Source organism: Stegodyphus dumicola, chromosome 3, assembly GCF_044657685.1.
Source record: "Stegodyphus dumicola isolate Sdum_Otavi_A_Nest chromosome 3, ASM4465768v1".
In the NCBI taxonomy this organism is placed as follows: domain Eukaryota; kingdom Metazoa; phylum Arthropoda; class Arachnida; order Araneae; family Eresidae; genus Stegodyphus; species Stegodyphus dumicola.
The window spans coordinates 256,920,818-256,940,550 of record NC_140770.1 but is presented as its reverse complement, the minus strand read 5'-3'; the positions used below and the strand labels follow the sequence as shown (position 1 = coordinate 256,940,550).

The window sequence follows — 19,733 nt, the reverse complement described above, 5'->3', positions numbered from 1 at the left end:
ATTCTATTTTTCTGAATGTGCTGTTCATTTGTATTTCTATTAAAATGAAACAATAGAATTGATTTTCATTTGCTGTGCCTTTAAAACTGAACACATAATCTTTTCTTCATTTGTGTTGCCCTAAAACTAAATAAATAAATAAATTTGCGTAAAACAAAGCAAGTAATTTATTTTTATTCAAATAAAGCCGAAACAATATTTTTTTTTCATTCACGTAACAAAAAAACAGCTTTTAAATTTGATTTGAATGAAACATCGAAATGAAAATAAAGCACATTACAAAAAGCTTGCGAATAAATTAACAACATACTTAATTTTTATTTTCTGTATAAAGAACAATCATTTCGACTAGTTGAAGTTTCGGAAATCTGAAATTCGAATAACTGAAATTCTATTATGTATTAAAACTGAAGTGAAAAACAAATGCGAAAAATTAAACTATTCGCCATTAGCTGTTATTCACCTAACATTAAAAGCAACATTCAAGTTTGAAACTTTAATTAAATATATGACATAAGAAAAACTTGAATGCCAGGAAAAGAGCATATATCAACGAAGACATTCTCATTAATTTCAAGAATATTTGAAGCAGATGGAGCTAATAGTATTCTGCTGAATTGCTATGTGCTGTATGTTTTTAGAAGTAGGCTAATTAATAATTATTTTTGATTATGTTACTTCTTCTTAATCATGTAAAATGTCATTCTCCTTTTTCCGTTTTTGCATTTTTGTTTTTATATATCTTTTGCATTATACCAGACATTTCTTTATCACTAAAGCCATCAGAGAGAAATATTTCATAAACAAAGTGTCGCATTTAGACTTTTTGTTTCATATCTCTTTTGATTCTTAAAATATCTGTAATGATCTTAAAGAATAAAAGAAAAAATTTCCATTGATGATGATTTTTAAATGACGGTGATGAACCGAATGAGAAACAAGTAAGTTGTACATCAAAAACCTCGTTGAGCTTAGTTTTACATTCGTATTTTTAATTAGAAATATAATGTTAATAGCGATTCCCATTTTTGAAATAAAGCGTAGTCCATGGTGAACTTTTAAGGTTCAAATTATCAAAGAAATAAATTTGTTTGGTACTGTTCGATTATTAGGATCGGGTTCAGAAATGTATGAATGTATGCGCGTGTGTTTATATGTATATGCATACATGAACACGTACATCCATACCTTTCTGGATCCGGTCCTGATAACAGAACAGTACCATTTGTTTTATAAATTCATTTGCTTTCAAAGAAATGTGTTCAGTACCTTTCATTACTATTTAGGTTATATTTATTTTTTCGCACGCAAAAAAAATTCATATTTAAATTGCTTAGTAACCATTTATAAGCGAAAAGAACCTTTTCTGCAGTGGAATATAAATTCATCTATTTTTTTAAATACATACAAATTTCAATGACTTCATCAAGGCGTGCAGTGCTTTTTGTTATAATTCGGAAAATTAGCCAGGACCCCAAACCCATTTAAAACCCATCAAAACATTTATTTTAATAAACGTATCTTTAGAATGGCATTCAACTCATTCTTACTTGAGATTGATCAAATAAATTACCACTTTCGTAAAAATATTGATGTAGTTGGCCATTTCAATAGAAAGATTTATTCACATTTATTTTAATATGTGTATAATTAGTCCAAATGGCGTTAGCCCAGAAGAGCTATTAATTTCGTTTTGGCATTTTGCGTCTAAAACTTTAAAAGTCTGAATCACTTTTCAAATTGTTGCCACCAAATACTATCGCGATGTATTATATTTAAAGAAATTCAATAATGAAGAATCTGCATAAATATTTTAACTGCATAAAATATACTGCATAAAAGTTTCTGGCATTGCGATAAAACAACGGTACCTAGAGCCATCACATTTTGAATACGTACGTCTCTCCAAATATGCGCATCTGGAAGCCCAAATTTGGAATTTGTTTTATTATCTATTTCATATTTTGTAAAGCATTTAGAGTTTCTGTTTAAGAAACTCAACGATTTCAAAGCGAGCAATGGCAACACTGTACGGGAAAAAATATTATCTCCAGCGCGCGGTACTATGTATCGGAAATTCTAAAGATATGCTCTTTTAAGTATTTTGGGATATTACTGTTGAGTTGAATTTTATGGTTTAAGTGGGAAGAACATTATATTTAATAAGTGAAGGTAACGCTCTAAAAAGATAAGAAAACGCCTATACAGGCGTAATATAAAATCTGAAACCTTTCAGATTTTTTTTAAATTTCAAACTTTGCAAATTTTTAATGAATTTTTATTTATTTATTTTATCACAATAGCATTTTAATAAAAATATCCTCATTTTACCCCAGTTTAACAGATTATCACAAAGTACTGCGTCTTCCACTTTTCAAATTCTTTTTAGTACTTTATTTTTCTGAAAATGTAAGTCAACTGGAGAAGTTTAAGCGCTACGCATGCAAATAGTTATTATTTATTTTCCCTCTTATAACTCATTTGTTTAAATGAGATACCAGCAAATTTGCCCGCCAAGTTTATTAATATGATGCATAAAAATACTTTTCACTGTCTGCGTATAAACTCCGTTTTTCAATCTTCCAGAATTACACGTTCCTGAATGTGAAAACGGAGCTGGCAAATTAAGTCAAGAAGATATTAAAGTCCGCTCTAATAACCATCTTGGCGACAGCCGGCTGCGTCCTCCTGATGACAGAAGAAGACTGACCCCACCTTCCCCTCAACGTCGCCTGCCAAGAGATCCAGCCGTTACAAGGAAAGACCAAATTGAATCTCGGAGGCAAATAGATCCCTCGCGGAAGTTAAGAAGAGACAATACCAATCCATGTGTTCCTAGCAAAACCACCGATTCTTACAAGAAGTGCAGTAAACACGGAAATGATGCTCCTGGCGCATCAACTTCTTCTAATCAGAAAATAGCTGTGGTTGTGGATGAGAAACCCTTTTGTGATGTAAAAGTCGATGTATGTTTAGAGAATTATCTCGCTGGACATGGCTCCAGAGGTACGCAACAAGACATGGTCTGTCAGCAAGAAACTCCGATTTTGAAATCGGATAATGTGGTCATACAGTGCAATGAAAGATTTATGAACAAGTCGCACGAGAGTGACGACTTCGACTGTCCTTGCTGTGACAGAACATCAGCTATGATTGATGAAACAGGTGTGTCCGATACTGAGTTAAATATGTTTACGAGTTGTGATGTCATCCCATCGGTTTTGCCATCGTCCGATGAAGTTATGAGGAATACTGAAGGACACTGTGATACGGTGAGTAGAATTTTTACCCCTTCTCTATTCTACATATTTTAGCCCTGTTCTGTTCAAAGTGGCTGTTAAGGTAATATGCTATTTAACGCATCTGTCTGTGGTTAAATGCTTTACTCCTTTTATTTATTCATGAGAATGTGTAGCTTGAACATTTATTTATTTATCTGAGCATTCTGAATACTATTTTCTAGAAAATTCGATTAGTTTGTTAGGAATTAGGTTTTTTCCCACTTGTGCTTTAGGGGTGTAACGGTCAAAGCATCGATTCGGTATTTGGAAAGTCCTAAATTAGAAACGGTCAAGGATATGGTCTGTTTTTCTTTCGATATGTTATCACAAAAGTCCATTTTCTCTACTGTTGGCCTTCGAACTAAAACTGATGAAGGGTAATTCGTTACCAAACTATGATTAGTCAATTATTTTCTTTTTAATCCGAGTACCCTCAAGTCACCTTTATTAGTTTCTGGACCTACCGGGAGCCGAGTCCAAGAAGGCCATCGAGAGCCATGTCCTCAGGATACTAAGGCTCAGTTCAGGCAGTGGTATAAATGTCATAACTGGTTTAAGCCGAGCTTCGTTTCTAGGTAACCAAACCATGCTACGTCACAAAAACTAGTTTAGGGGTTTGGGCATAAAGTTCAAACCTTACACCGATTTGGTATAAGAGTCGAACAATCAGAGCGAACGATCAAAAGCTATTGAGTGGGAAAGTTGTAGACGCATCCACGCATGCGTAAATTTAGCTTCTCTAATTGGCTGCGTCTTATATCCTGTCCCGCAGTCGTGAACAGAACTCCCGCATTTTATGCTTTATGACAATACCTCTATGACATTTATGCCACCATCTGAGCGAAGCTAAGGCTGCGTTCAGACGGTAGTATAAATGTCATAACTGGTTTAAGCATTTTATGCCTTATGACAATACCTCTATGACATTTATGCCATCGTCTGAGCGAAGCTAAGGCTGCGTTCAGACGGTAGTATAAATATCATAACTGGTTTAAGCCGAGCTTCGTTGCTAGGTAACCAAACCTTGCTATGTCACAAAAACTGGTTGAAGGATTTTGGCAAAAGGTTCGAAGTTTTCAGCCTTACACCGACTTGGTATAAGAATCGACCAATCAGAGCGAATGCGCGGTATCTATTGAGTGGGAAAGCTGTGGACACATCCATGCGTGTATAAATTTAGCTTCTCTAATTGGCTAAGGCTTATACCTTGTCTGGCACTTGTGAACAGAACTCCCGCATTTTATGCCTTATGACAATGCCTCTATGACATCTATACCACCGTCTGAACGGAGCTAAGGCTGTGTTCAGACGGTAGTATAAATGTCATAACTGGTTTAAGCCGAGCTTTGTTGCTAGGTAATCAGACTTTGTTATGTCTCAAAAACTGGTTTTGGCGTAGAGTTTATAATTTCCAACTTTATGTGGATTTGGCATGCAAATCGACCAATCACCATGAACGCGCAAAATCTGTTGAGCAGAAAAATAAGCGGGAACTCTGTAGACACACTCTCGCATGCGCAAATTTAGCTTCTCTAATTGGCTACGGCTTAAACCATATCTCGCAAGGGTGAACGAAACTCGCGCATTAACTGTGCCTCTATGGCATTTATACCACCGTCTGAACGGAGCATAATAGTTTGTAGGAGTTTGGTGGTTGAAGCCCTTGAGTGACGGATGACGTGGGCATTGTCCCTTTACCTTAATGGTTAATCAGTACACCACGTCCGCCATTATCCAGATTCGTCGATGGGGTTCGCTGCCGTCCAACTGTCCGGATCATAAAACTGTAATGGTTTTTCCTACTTGTAACTTAAATAAGAGATAGCTTACGTAAAACGCCCTATGAAAACCATTTCTTCTTAGGCGGATAATGCATGAACTGTTTGCTGTAATACATAAACTGGTCTCAGAGAAATTAAGAGAGTTTTAAAATTCATGTATATTCCACCGCCGAGTTAAATGAAATGCAAATCTGATTGCTGCAGAGCCCAGTTTAACCAAGGGTATATTTTCTGTCTGACAATGAATGGGAATAGGAATTAGAGAGCGACAAAATATATATTCCCAGAATTCCTATTCCGACCTGACAGCCCATAAATTGGAATTAAAAGTGTTCCAAATTGCCCGCTAGATGCTAACATTTAATGTGCTGAGAAAATATAGGCAGTCAGTCCAGTGAGTGCATAATATGTTTTAGAAATGAATACAAGTGGGATTTAACTCGGCAATAAAGCATGAATTTTGAGTTAAAGTGACTTCAGTGATGCATAATTTTTCCAACGATCCTAAAGGTGAGATTAAATGAATTCAAAATGGTTTTGAAACTATCTCAAGTCCCATGAAAAGTGAATAATGCACTAAAGAATTAAGTGCATGTGTATAATTTCTCAGTTACTGATCTTTGAAACTTGCTTAAATAGATGTTGCCAAATAATGTGTATAGCTATGGAAATATACTAGTGTGAGTGTGCGCAATTGTTCGAAATCCTATAGCACTCTGTCTAATAAAGCGTAGAATTGAATATTAGTTGGGTATTTTTAAACCATCTCTGTATTTAATAAATTCATATAATTGAATCACTGCTTTATGTGTAACGCCAATACACGTTTCGTGTACTGCTAGAGATGGAATTTGTTTAACAAATATTTGGGGAAGAAAGTCGAAACCACATCTTCGATATTAAGCTATAAAATTATTTTTTTTATTTATTTGAACTTTTAATCATTTGTATTGTAAAGACCTTATTTTGTACTAATCAATTATTTTTATTTTAAGAAACTTTCTTTTTCGTTGTAATTTCAATTTCCTGCCAGGATGGAAATTTAAAAGAAGTATATACAAAATCTCACTGAGTTCAGAAATAGTATTTAAGTAGCAGAATTGAAGAGTTAGTAGAAGTAGAAAAGTTCGTTACGAATAGATCGGATTACGCCGGAAACGAGTTTGTGCAGCTAGCGAGATTTATACCGCATGTTTGCAAGTTGCTTTGTAGCTGAATATTTGTGTATTTGTGCTACCCACTTACTTTTGTTGTTACTGATGTTCACTTGCCTGACCTATAGTCAGCCCAAGGAAGCCATTAACCTCTCGACAGGACTTTCGGCTCGCCGCATATTTATAGTGTCTCCATGTCGTACGGATACTATATATTTACAAGCATCCATGCCTTTTCTGGGATTCGAACTCGGGCCCTTTGCACGACACTAACCACTATACCGGTTGAGCGGCGCTTTCTTTTAGATTATATTGATATTTAGACTCGGCTTTGCTGTGTGCAGCCGATAAATCTGATTTAGATGAAGTAGCAGCCAGTCATTGCAGTTGAAATTTGTTTCATCCTGAGTGTACATTTTATTTTGTATTTAAGTTACTTCACCCCAAGTATTCGTTAGTTTGTAAGTACCAAGTGTGTGCATGTTCAGTTCAGTTTAGTTAAAATAAAAAGGTTGTTATAGCCTTCGTCGGAATTTGTCTGTTTTTCAAGACATAGCGAAAATTCGCTGTCTCTTCTACATTGGGATCTACATTTTGCTCCCTAAAAGAACAAGACTCTACAGTATCTCTCCTTAAATAAAACAATAAAATTAATTTTAATTTTCGTAGGCGCTAAAATTTAGCTCATAAACTGCTTATAATTTTAGTTTATTAAAAATTAAGCAAAAAATTATTTTTTATTTGCTTCAAGCGAAATGAATTGCTTATTTGTATTTAACGAGAATTAAACTGAAATTGTAATCTTTTATTGACGTAAAATGATAAAATAATAATTTGTTTGTAAAAAAATTACAAATTGTACGTTATTAAATTTTGCATTTACTGTTTGTAGTAGATTAGTAGTTTTTGATGAACAACATAAGTACATTATTTAAAGGAACAACTCTGTAGGGTCATTAGGTTATTTTGAAGCAGAAGACGGGAAAAGTGAGCAATACTCTCACCGGGACTTGACCCTGGACCTCTCGAATACGCACCGTGTGTGCTACTGTTACACCACGAAGCCATGCAGGAAGGAGGGAGAAAATGCCCTATAACTGTTTTTAATAAAACTTCTTATTTTTCTTATTGTGAATGAGAATTTGCATATTTCTTCTTTTGAATTATGCCTGCCGTGAATGGAAAATGAAATGCCATATTACATATTGAACGAATATTAAAATTTCGTGTTGAATACTTCTATAAATTAACATTGGAAACTGTGACCTAAAATAATATAAAATATCTATTTTAATTTAAATGAATAACTTAATAATCCGTTGTTGTTGTCATGTCTATGATGAAGTCTCAAATGTTACCTCGAGCGAAGATGACAGTTCTGGCAATTTGCAAAATGTTATCATCGTAGAGGTTTGGTCTGCTTTAAACTTGAACTTCAATTTTTTACAATTCCGCAAAGATAGCTGGACAATCCATCCCATAATCAGGTTTTAAATATTTTTGCAAAGTTTCCGATGAATCGCGAAATAAATATCGAAACTGAGTAATAAAGTAAGCCATGAAAGGGGTCGTTGTAAAAAGAGTTCAACAAATTTGGAAATAAATTATGCTAAAATTATTCCAGTTTGAATAGATAATTTTTTACTGCCGCGAGTGATAGCGCATTATATGGTAAAAGCGCGTTCAACGTAGATAAGCGATGAGAGCCAACAACAACAAAATTTCTTTTGATTTTTCTTTAACTCTTTCCCCGAGGAAAATAGAGCAAGACAACACTTATAAGCTCACGTATATAGTAAAAAACAACAGTATTGTTGTATACAGTACAAAACAAACACAACATATAAACAAAATGCCGAGATGAAAAATGTGTGGTTTTGTTTGAATAACTTTAAATGATAATGAATTATTAAATTATTTCATAAAATACTTTGCACAGTTCACACCATAATACTTATTACTTTTATAAATCTATGGAGGAACTCTGTAAGAGATTTCGCAGGGGGTTTGCAGCTTTGTAAATCGTTCTCTGCATTCGTGAATGAACTTGACGATTTAGACCTAGAAGATGAGTAAGAGAAGAAAGTGAAACAAGCAGAAACTTGCAGAATCATTTTTAGGGAGAGTAGATTTTCACTGCTTATACGACTTCTCCGTGTGCAAATGCCTGATATTCCCCCTTTTGGTTGTGTATAAGAGCTAGTTTTTCTTAGCAAGTCCACCACGAAGGCATCCATTGCCTTAGGAAGATAGTCTCCACGTGCTTTGCCATAATTAAAGGAACCAAGGTAAGCCAAACCCCGTTTCAGTTTTAGGTGTCGTTTTAATGCTAAATTTGTTTTGATTTTACAAAAAGCTATTTAAATTAATTGTATTTAAAGCTTAATTTCGATATATATATAAACAAAGTCGGAAGTAACTGAAAAGCAGGAAGAGGAATTTTGATGGCGAAGAAGTGTCGATCCATAATGACTAGGAAATTAGAGGCGAAGGCAGATTAAATCTTCAGTTTTATTTTCTGGACCATGTTGCGGCTGTACACAAGTCGACACATTAAATGTGCCTGTTCCAAAAAGCTTACATTTTTCATAACTTTGTGGCAAGAAAGCAGCAGCAGACAGACAGCAGTCTAAGGTAAAGCGTAGAAAGAAAGTGAGTAATGTTCAGGATGAAATTTCAAGTCAGACTGAGTTACTTTTGGTTTTCAAAGCATTTTGATTGGACAGTAAATATTGCTGTAAAATTACTGTTGGCTGGTTTAGTTCCATTTACATCATCATAATTACGTAAGAGTCATATGACATAGATTTTTCTCGAAATGACGCAGTGCAGAGAGGGGTCTCTATTTTTCGAATTGAGAAGGGAAATTTACGTTGCTAATTTAATCTTTTACATATTCTTTATTTTTCTTACATATATAAGTAAGATAAAAATATGTAAATCAGATTTATAATTTAATTTACTAATAGTCTGTTAATTCTTCATTTTTAATTTAGCTATTTCCTCTCTGTATTCTAGAAACAATAACTTTTGCGGGCTGCGCAATTTTTAGATTGATTTATGTCATATGGCTTGCGTAGCGCTAATGACGTAACTAATTCGGAACTTAAACTAGAATATCGAGAACTGAAACTTTTCTAACCTAAAACAAAACCTTCCTCTTGGTGGTACTGGATAAATACACATTTCGGTTGTATCTCTGTTGTTGCTTGGACGCCATTTCATTTCGCTGTGCTCTTTTCCTATCGCAGTAGTATTCAAAACTGTAAATGTTCTAAGCACGATTAGAGTGCCAAATGAATTGTGGTGTGAATTTCAATAACAATAGAATTTAATCTGCCTCGACTGTCAAGTTTCCTATTAATTATGGATTAGCATTCTACGCAAGCAAAATCCTTCTTGTTCAGTATGGATCCACTAAGCTTCTGCGCATTCTGCGTTCTACGCAATCGGTATTTCTGCGTTTCTACATCTGATTGTTCCCACTTCAGTACTTCTCAATTTGTTTTTATTACGCACACATACATATATATATAAGTTAAAAGAAAATTCCTTGTTCGTACGCTAAAAAATTGCTTAGATACTGTTGTTCCGTGAAAATATTAACATAAGTAAAATAAGGCGCAATGGAATGTGTAATAAAGATAAAACAAACAATACAAACACTTGAATATTTACAAATAAAATTCAATACTAATTGTAAGCAATATGCTAATCAAAGTAGGGCATATTTTAAACATTAGACGTAAAGTGCGACAAATGATTTAAGCAAAAATATAAAAACAAAGAAGCGATAAATGGTATATTAGCCTAATTCGAATCTCATTCTGGCTCTTCAGAGGAAATTATTTTTAATGATTTTCGAATCAAGCTAACTCCATACCGCGTTTCGCCGAAACAGACAATTGAAACTGTATACGAAACACTTTTTGTAAATTAATTCAGAAAAATTTTGCCAAAAACTTTAGTCTCAATTCTCTGTTCCAATTTCCCGACGCATCCGCTTGAGGAAACACATTAAGGTGTAATAAAAAGTATAAGTAATGGATTGGTAATGCCGATGTACAAAATAAAATAAATAGCGATTTACTATTAGTCAAAATATACAAGATTTTATGGGAGGACCTACTAGCTTATAGAGTTTAAATTTTGTGAAAGTACCAAAAATTAAATTAAAAATAATAATAATAATAAAACAAATGAATATTTTAGTAAGGGTCTTGCTAAGACCAACAATCAAATATATATCTAGATATATAAAATTAAACAATAAAATTTCTTGTCAGGAACAAAAAAATCTCTGAGGCACATATTTATTTCCCTCCCTCACTGTCATAAATTTACATTTCATTCCGTTTTTTGAGTTTTTAATGCTATTCTAATAGCTATGTATGACGAAGTACAAAATGTTTAAATGGAAATTCCATTTAGAACTAAATATATCCCCCTTCCCCCCTCCCAAAAATTGGGGCTTCTGAAAATATATATTTAAATTTCGATCACGATCACTAGAGAGAACGTTTAAATTAAAAATGCTCCGAAACTAATCTTCAAAACATGAACTGAATATCGCAGAACGCCCTCTGTGAATCGTCTGCAGCTGGCTGGGTAAAAGGAGTGATCACCTTTTGCTAGGACATATGAGAATGGCATTCCTGAATCGAGATTCTTTTTGAAGCAACTAATACAGTTCAAACATACAAGGCCGTCGACATGTTTTTGTTTTTTGTTTTGATAGTACTACCGCTTTCGATTTAAGAACCAAACTGGTCTGGTAATTTAGGTACCACCTGCGGACTTTCAAGGTCATTCAAGGTGGATCGAGAAGTGCATTGCGCGAGAAGTAAAGAATTAGTTGAAATTTTTTGCGAAGTACGCTCTCGGCGTGATGTACTTTCCATTTTTGTATTCTGTTGATGTGACTGTTTCTTAATTTTATTTTATTTATATAGATATTTTTTATTACACTGGATAAGCTGTGATCTCAATACAATCTATTCAGAAAAATTCAACTAAACACAAATTTAATTTTATTTTTCTGAGGATATTATTAATAGAATTCTGTTGTGTTTTTTGAGTTCGAAACTTTCAGTTTCATTTTCCAAAATAAGAAATTCAGGTTTTGTTTTTATGATTACGAAAATGCGTAGTAAATTGTGCTACGTTGTGCTACTCCCCCTATTGTTTATTTCTGAACTCCGTCTAATGTGTTGCTCCCTCTTATGTGTATTGAAACCAGGCGCACACAACTTTTGCGATAATTGCGAATAACTCACAATATTGTTGCATGAGTACGGGTTCGTAATAGATTAAGTGCACACAGTTCCGATGATAGGTTAATAAAATTTATTTTTTATCAAAAGAAATACTTCAAAATTCTGGAATCTTCCACAGATATCCTCATACGGTGTTCACTGTATCACAGAGTGCATTCAGTAGTAAATTTAAAACTTCTAAGAACGTTAAACACAACGCAATGCAAAGGCATTTTAAGAGAAAGCTAAGGGAGATATCTCGGTTCACGCTGAACTAACAATTCGCAACAACAATAAGTAGCTAGCTAAACAGCTGAGAGCAGATGCTCTCTTTTCGGCCTTATATGGTTTTTCCGCCGACCGCTGAGATATTTCTAGCACTTTTTGCTTCTTGGAAATTACTGGAAAGCAATACGAAGGTCGAATTGTGGTTACAGCTACCAGAGTAGTCAATTACATTTATTCAGTTTCAATACATATTACGGTGATGCAGGGACTGGACTAAAAGGTCTCCAAATTTGAAGCCTTTATCGCCAAATTTGGCGAACAAATAAGTCTCCCAATTCGTTGTCAGCTTGGCGAGATATCGTCAAATAACCGAAGTACCTTTTTACTCAATGTTAAATGCATTTGCCCCTGCATTCTTACTTTTTCGGCATAGTTTTTCTCAAGATTTTCCACGTTACATTGTAGAGTCATTAGGTTAATTGGAAGCCAGAGAGATGAAAAATTAGCAACCGCCTTCGCCGGGAATCAAACCACGGACCTCTGGAATACCGGCCCAGCCTGCTACCGTTACACCACGAAGGGTTGCTAGGGAAGTGGGAGAAATACCTTATAACATTACACAGAAAAAACAAAAATTTTACATATAATTGCATATAATCTATCTATGTACAAAATTCTTAACAATATAATTCTGATGTTGTTTTATATTCTCAGCGATTGGATTTGCATCACTTAGAACCAGAATTCAGTTATTACTAAACCAAATGAACTCACTTTTAATTTCTACCTCCCGGTTGTCTATTGAAAAGCTTACTAAAATCCAAGGAGAGGTCGCCGTTTGGACATTGTGCTGTTTAAAAGTCCCAAATTGCAAAACTCCATTAGGAGGTTTTTTTTTTTTTTTTTTTTTTTTTTTTTTTTTTTTTATAGTGATATCTGCTTGCTTTGTTCTTAATGCAGTTCTACTAATTGATGGCACTATGGGTAAAGAGAATATATTTCATATTTGGAAATCGGATATCAAATATATTCCTGATAAGATGTAGAGTTGACCATTACATTTTTTACTCCACTTTATTTTTAATTTGCCGTTGTATGGAAAACAAGTAACAAACATAAATAAATCCCTTTGAAAACCTTTCTGTAGATTCCTTGAATCACATTTTAAGATATCTTTCCCTTTGATGATAATAAATAGATCTGTTTTTAGTGCAGTCATTTAAATACACCCAAGATTCATCTATTGTGAAAACATTTATCTGGATAAATATTTCTCTTAAAGAATTCTGCCGTGCGTTCTGCGTTCGGCGATATGTCGTGGAGAAAACGATGCACATCATTTTTTTTTTAAATTTTAATTTATTTATTTGCTTTTTTACGATTCAAATCAGCATTAATCACTCTGTTTACAGTTCACACTGAGCATTTTAATAAATTTGCAACTGTCTTCTTTTACTTGGTGGATTTTCTTTTAACATGAAATATCTTGCTTTTGCAGAATTGCAAACAATCTGTTTTTTTCTTGGTTATGTATTTAGAACAATTTCTCCACTTGAAGACAAACGACGTTTTTTTCCTTTCTTCTTATCACATATCGTAGCTTCAGATATCGGAAAACCATGGCTTTCACGACGTTTATTAATAACTAGATTCTTTTATTAATAACTAGATTAATAACTAGTTTATTAATAACTAGATTTCGAATAACTTTCTTCGAAAAGAGCGCAAGCATAAGCTTCCACTCACTGCTTTTTATAAAATGCCATTTTTCATGAAAACAAATCTGTGAAGAAGCAAACGATAATTTATACTTTCAAAAATATAGCTGCAGTTGAAAAAAAATTCCAAGCATTTTATTTTCTTCTATAGCAAAGCAAAATCGATAATTTATACTTTCAAAAATATAGCTTCAGTTAAAAAAATTCCAGGCATTTGATTTACTTCTATAGCAAAGTAAAATTGATAATTTATACTTTCAGAAATATAGCTGCAGTTAAAAAAAATTCCAAGCATTTGATTTTCTTTTATAGCAAAGCAAATCGTCTAAAAATGTGCAAACAACCTCTGTATAATATTATTAATCACTGCTATCATTGGTTGAGAATATATTTGATAAATGACTCAGGAAGTACAGTTTCATTTATGAATACATACCCATTACGCTCAAATAGTTTAACATACCATTAACGTTTATTTGCCAAAATATCCTTAGATTAGAGACTTTGATCAAAATAAATATTATTTGCTTGAATAGGATAATTTACAGAAAGTAGTTATGTTTTAATATGCTTAAAATTTGAAACCTTCGGTGCAGAGAAAAAAAAAAAAGGAAGTCTCGAATTCGTAAACATTGCTTATTTCCAAAGAATCGAGCTAGTTGGGTTTTCAAAGCGAGGTAAAGTTTTTTTAGAAAGAGCGAAAGTGATCCTTTCATCTCGAGAAGAATAAAAAGGAATTAAAATCAGAAAAACCAAATCCCTTTGAAATCAATATGCTGAACTTTTTTTCATGTGCAGCATTGGAAGTCGAATTACTTTTTCGCTACGTCTCTTCGAGGTAATTTTATTTCCTGTTTGAAAAACATAGCTTATTGCCCCTTCTCCGGAGAACTTAAATACACATCAAAAGATGCCGACCCGTTTTTATGTGCGAAAACACCCGGTGTTTTCCCCGGAGAAGAAGCTTAAAGAAACGCTTTTTAAAAAAACTAAATAAATAAAATTCTGAGTGGAATGAGGGAGGAAAACAATTTCCCTCCGACAAAGTAAAGTTTGCCCTAATACGAATTTGGAAAAGTCTTAAAAAGTGTTTATGGTTCATTAAGTGTTAAGAGTCCCGAAAACTGAGCCAGTGGGGAAAAAAAGGCATATCGATCTCTGTTTGATAATAGGATTCTTTTAAAAGTATTTTACTGAATTTTTATGGTTGTCTTGTTTTTGAAAAGCTGAGTTTTCCGGTGTTTTCATGCGATACAATTTGACATATTTGGGGCTCTATACTTTTTAGGATCTTAAGATCTTCGGAAGATGTATGTTAAAGTCTCGCTTTTTTATCCCTTGCTATAAAAATTGGCTAATACATAGAGACGTTATACTCATTTTTCCACTTTACTGCGGCATTTATAGAAGACCGAAAACAGTTATTTTTTATGCAATTTTATACAATTTAAAACTGGGCATTTATGGTAATAATGTAGTGTAGTATGTTGTAGTAATATTTATGTGAAATACAATCTTTATTTTTTATACGCAAAGGTTTTTTTTTAAACAAACTGTACAGACTTTTTAAATTTTCTAATTAGTCCAAAGGGGTAATTTTCCCTGAAGAACTATTATTTTCGTTTTGACATTTTGCGTTGGTTCACTATAAAGGTCCGATTCACTTTTCAAATTGTTTGCCACCAAATATTATTGTCCTGTATTATATTTAAAGAAATAAAATAATGAAGAATCTGCATAAATGTATCTATTTTTCTCGCGTTGCGATAAAACAACGGTACCTAGAGTCATCCAGTTTTGAATTAGGTAATCCTCCCGCGAATATAGTTATCTGGAAGCACAAATTTGGAATTTGTTTAATTACCTATTTCATATTTTGTAAAACTTTAACGAATATTTAGTTAACAAACTCAACGATTTAAAAGCGAGCAATGACAACACTCTCTACGGGGAAGGGGGGAATTTTTTTTTTATCTCCAGCACGCGGAACCGTGTATTGGAAATTCTAAAGATATGCTCATTTTAAAATTATTTTGCAACATTGCTGTTGCACTAGATCTTATGATATGTTGATGTTTGCGAAGAACATGATATTTAATAAATAAAGGTAACACACAAAATGTAAAAAAAACGCCCCTTTGGACGTAATTTAAAATCTGAAAGCTTTCAGATTTTCATTTTTTAAATTTATTATTGTTATTATTATCATTATTATGGAGTTTGAATTCTCCTTTATAGAACTGATGACACATCTTAATTATTTACTATCGTATATTTGATTTAGGTTAACTTAAATGATTAACACGGTGACGGCGGCGTTTGAATTAGCGGTCCGTTTTTTGGCCCGTCTGTTTTGTGAATCCTCCTAATGAAGTAATAATAACAAAAAAGAAAGAAAAAATTTTAATTCGTACGAAGGATCCGCGAGGAAGACGAGAAAGCAATGCAAACAATGCTATAAACGCTTGGCAAGCCTAAAAGTACAAATACAGCACGTCATGAATAGAGCAAAGAAAGTGATAACATATTGTGATAATTGTAAGGGCAAGCCGGCACTTTGTTTAGCCTGCTTTAAAAAATGCATAGAAAAATTAATAATTATACTTAATTTCTAAATTACATTTTAAGTTATTTGTTTTGTATTGAATGTTTCATTATAATACTGAAATGTTAATGTGTACAGTTGAATATTTAAAATAAAATAAAATTTTGTACTGCGTATTTTTTATATACAAGCATGACCCACCGGTGTGTCATGCCGCTCGGGGAACAATTACGCATGACCCACCGGTGGGTCATGCCGCCCCACGGAACAGACAAGTATGACCCACCCGTAGGCCAGAGAGGTGTCAACGTGTTAAAGCAAAGCAACTCGAGGGCTATCCGTCTATGACGAAGGAAGCTTTCACGAAGGACTTTTTAATGGTATATGGCTCGTCTTCACGTAACACTCGGGAAAAACCAAAAAAAACCAACCATGCAGGCCTCCTTTCGTGTGGGATATGAACCCAGGTCGAATTACCAATCTTTATCAACTTTACCACCTAGCCGGTGTATCGTTTATTTGAAGCCTGTGATGTGCTGAATCCTTAGTGACCATGCGATTGATACTGGTAGTTTCGTCCAGGATTTGAATCCAGGTTGCCTGATGAGAGTAGTTAAATGACATATGCCAATAATTCTTTTGAAGCGACTAAAAGTAGTTCTGTTATTTAAATGCATCTTCCTTCTCATTCGTTTAGCGTCAATGTTTGGCTATTGATACCCGAAGTTGCAATCCTGTTCTAAGGAAAAACTGCACACAGTGGTGAAAGCGTATGAAGATCCCAAGAGAGAAGTTGTCGCTTCACTTAAATAGATTATTGTTAGCGCTGTAGCATTCTACTTGGCATGAGGAAAGGAAATCCATTCCAACAAAAATACGAGCGTTTCAGATGTTTGTCTGAAACAGATTTTGGTGCCGATGCGAAACCTATGCGAAATAGTTACAGACTTGTCCCTGTGTTCTTACTTTTCCAGTAAGCATTGCTTCTTTAGAATTTCGTGTTACATTATACAAAAGAAATACAAAAATTTCACATATAATTTCACTAAAATTATGTACCTACAAAATTCATAACAATATTATCACTGTAGTGATATATATAGCGTTATGCGGGAATCTAGTAGCAAGGATAGATTTTTTGGGGGGAAGCTATTTCTTTGCATTGCCACACATCAAGAATATATAACTTAAAACATGCTTTTAATTATTAATGCATTAAACCATTATTGCTTATGTAAATAATCCTTTTCATTACATTTTAATCTGGATTATAGAATTCGAAAATTCGTATAAAAATGTTGAGATTTGTACATATATAAATAAAAGGAAGCAATTAATTTGTATTATTTTTCAGACGCATAAATCGTTTTTTAAAACTTAAAACAGTTTGTGATATGTTCCAGCTTATAAAATCGTTTTGCTTTTCTAATTAATCTGTAATTTAATATTGCTTTTCCCCGTTTAGATTTCGAAATCAATTTTTTTAATTTGTAAGGAAAGTATTATGAATTCTTGAGGCGAAAAATACATTTTATGTTAAAATCAAACAGCGTGTTTTTGCATTGAGCCTTATCAGCTGGAAATGTAAATGTTTTATTAAATTATTTCCCTTCCAAATTTCTGATTCCATTCAAGAAGGGGGTTCAAATACACTTTTTAAATACGTAGCCAGTATAAGAAAAATTAATTAAAACTCTAGGAAAAAACTAAACCTTTTCAAAATGTTTCATAAAAAAAACTTAATTCTGTATTATACTAACTGGAAATTAATATAAGGCGAGGATTTGGAAAGGAATCTTGTAGCATTATATGTACAGATAATGTGAAAAAAGGAAAAAAAAAAAAAAAAAAAAAAAAAACGCCTGCACAAGTTTTTTTTCCCCAATTTCAGTATTTTTCCCAAGAACTCGTTAACTTTTTCACAGTTTAGTGTGCCTAAGTGTTTATCACGTGAGTGTTCGTTGTCTGTATTTCTTTTGAAAAATGTTTTTTAGGGTTAAAAATGGCGTCCTTTGAAAAAACATTGCTGAGATCAAGATACTTTTTATGCATTAGCGCAGATGGTTGCATTGCTATTTTAATGTTTTTCCCCGTCTAGTAATCCTACGTTCTTATTAATACCAAGTTCATACAGCAAGGATTTCTTTTCTGTTTCTCAGAAGGTTTTATGAAAAAATTTTTACTAAGTGTGCTCATATATTTTTTTTTTTTTTCTGTTTATAAAGAGTTCTTTTATTTAGCCTTCGTTACTGGCTTTTATTTATTCTGTATGTCTTCTGTTCCGAAAATAATCAATTTTTATTTTATATACCTTTTCTCAGATTTTAGTCTGTAGTGCTTTAGAAATATTTAATCACTTTATAGAGGCATTAGGTTATTTTGAAGAATGAAGACATGAAAAATGTGCAACGCCCTCGCTGGGACTCGAACCCTGGATATCTCGTTTACGCGACGAGTTTATTATCGTTACACCACGAACGCATGCAGAAAATATCTTATATAATTGGCGATTGGGTCCCCTAATCCTGGTGGTGAAGAATAATCATTCACCACCTTTTTTTATTTTGAGCGTCACGGTAAAGTTATTCTGAAACTCTTTAACGAGTATTCAGATCAGATGTATTACATGGGCATTCTGATCGAAGAAAATTTTCTGTAAATGCAAAAAAACAGAAAGCTTATTCTCTTCTTCCAAAATCAATGGTAAATAAACCCGAAGCCATGTCTTATTTGCAGACGAAAGCAGCTTAAACATTTTTGGTAGAAGAAAAAAATGGAGAACGTGATCCGAAGAACTTGGTTAGAATAGTAAAGCATGGCAGTGGAGGTTTTCTTATGTAAGGGTGCTTGTCAGCGTCAGGATTAGGTAATTTAATATTTATTGATAACATAATGAACCATGCTCTTTATTTAAACATTTTAAAAGGTAATTTAAAATTATCCGCTTAAAATTTGGATATCGGAAACAACTTTACTATGTTCATAAAATAACTAATGCATTTTTTCTAAAAGAAATTTATAGATATTATTAAAAAATTCTCATTATCAAATATTAATTTTTATTAATGAAAAAAAGCAATATTTCACTGAAACTCGTGTACGGACACTTTTGGGAGCCATTATATTCATGCACACAGCAGTAGCCCACCATCGCAGCGTAAAAACATTATAAAATACCTTAATGAAAGAACATATAAATAAAAAGTTCGCCGTCTGACAAAATTTGTGTGCTTACTTTTGTTTTAGAACGACGTATAAATATAATTTTGTATGTTATTTCTTTTATTAAAAGAATATAATTACCGCTTAACATCAAGCCTGAACCAATACCGTTGATAAACAAAAATAATAGACAAGCATATGAGCTGTTTATTTTTAGTGATTGTTTATTTTAACATTCCTTTGCCATTTATTTGCAAGAGCTAAAAATCAGACAAGCCATTAGCAATGTGCATTTTAAGGCAAATTAATTTTTCTAGAAATCAACTTTCCTCCTTGCTAATTTTTAAGCTCATTATCGTGCTCTTCCAAACATCGATAAATACCGGCAAGGAAGAAAAAACTGCTCGCCCTCTGATTAATTTCCCGCGCAGTCTCGACAAAGATCGAGCGGAGTGGAGGTGTCAGCTGCCTGCTTATCAACTAGAATGAATGGCTCTGACATTTTTGTAGTTGCAGCCGTTCTCTCGGGTCCAATTCTGCGGTCTTAATAGAAAACTGGGGGCCTTTTCTTGTTTTGTTTGTCTTGGATTAGGCTTAGCTTGATTCCGC

The 19,733-nt window shown here is 33.4% G+C and overlaps 1 protein-coding gene across 2 annotated transcripts in view; it reads left to right on the top strand.

Moving 5' to 3' along the window:
- LOC118191550 (uncharacterized) overlaps positions 1–19,733 on the top strand; it is a 731,912-nt gene that overhangs the window by 377,198 nt on the left and 334,981 nt on the right. For both annotated transcript variants that reach the window (XM_085814069.1, XM_085814068.1), the window contains exon 3: positions 2,587–3,272. In XM_085814069.1, the coding sequence (XP_085670195.1) occupies positions 2,587–3,272 (686 nt within the window). The remainder of the gene's footprint in view (positions 1–2,586; positions 3,273–19,733) is intronic.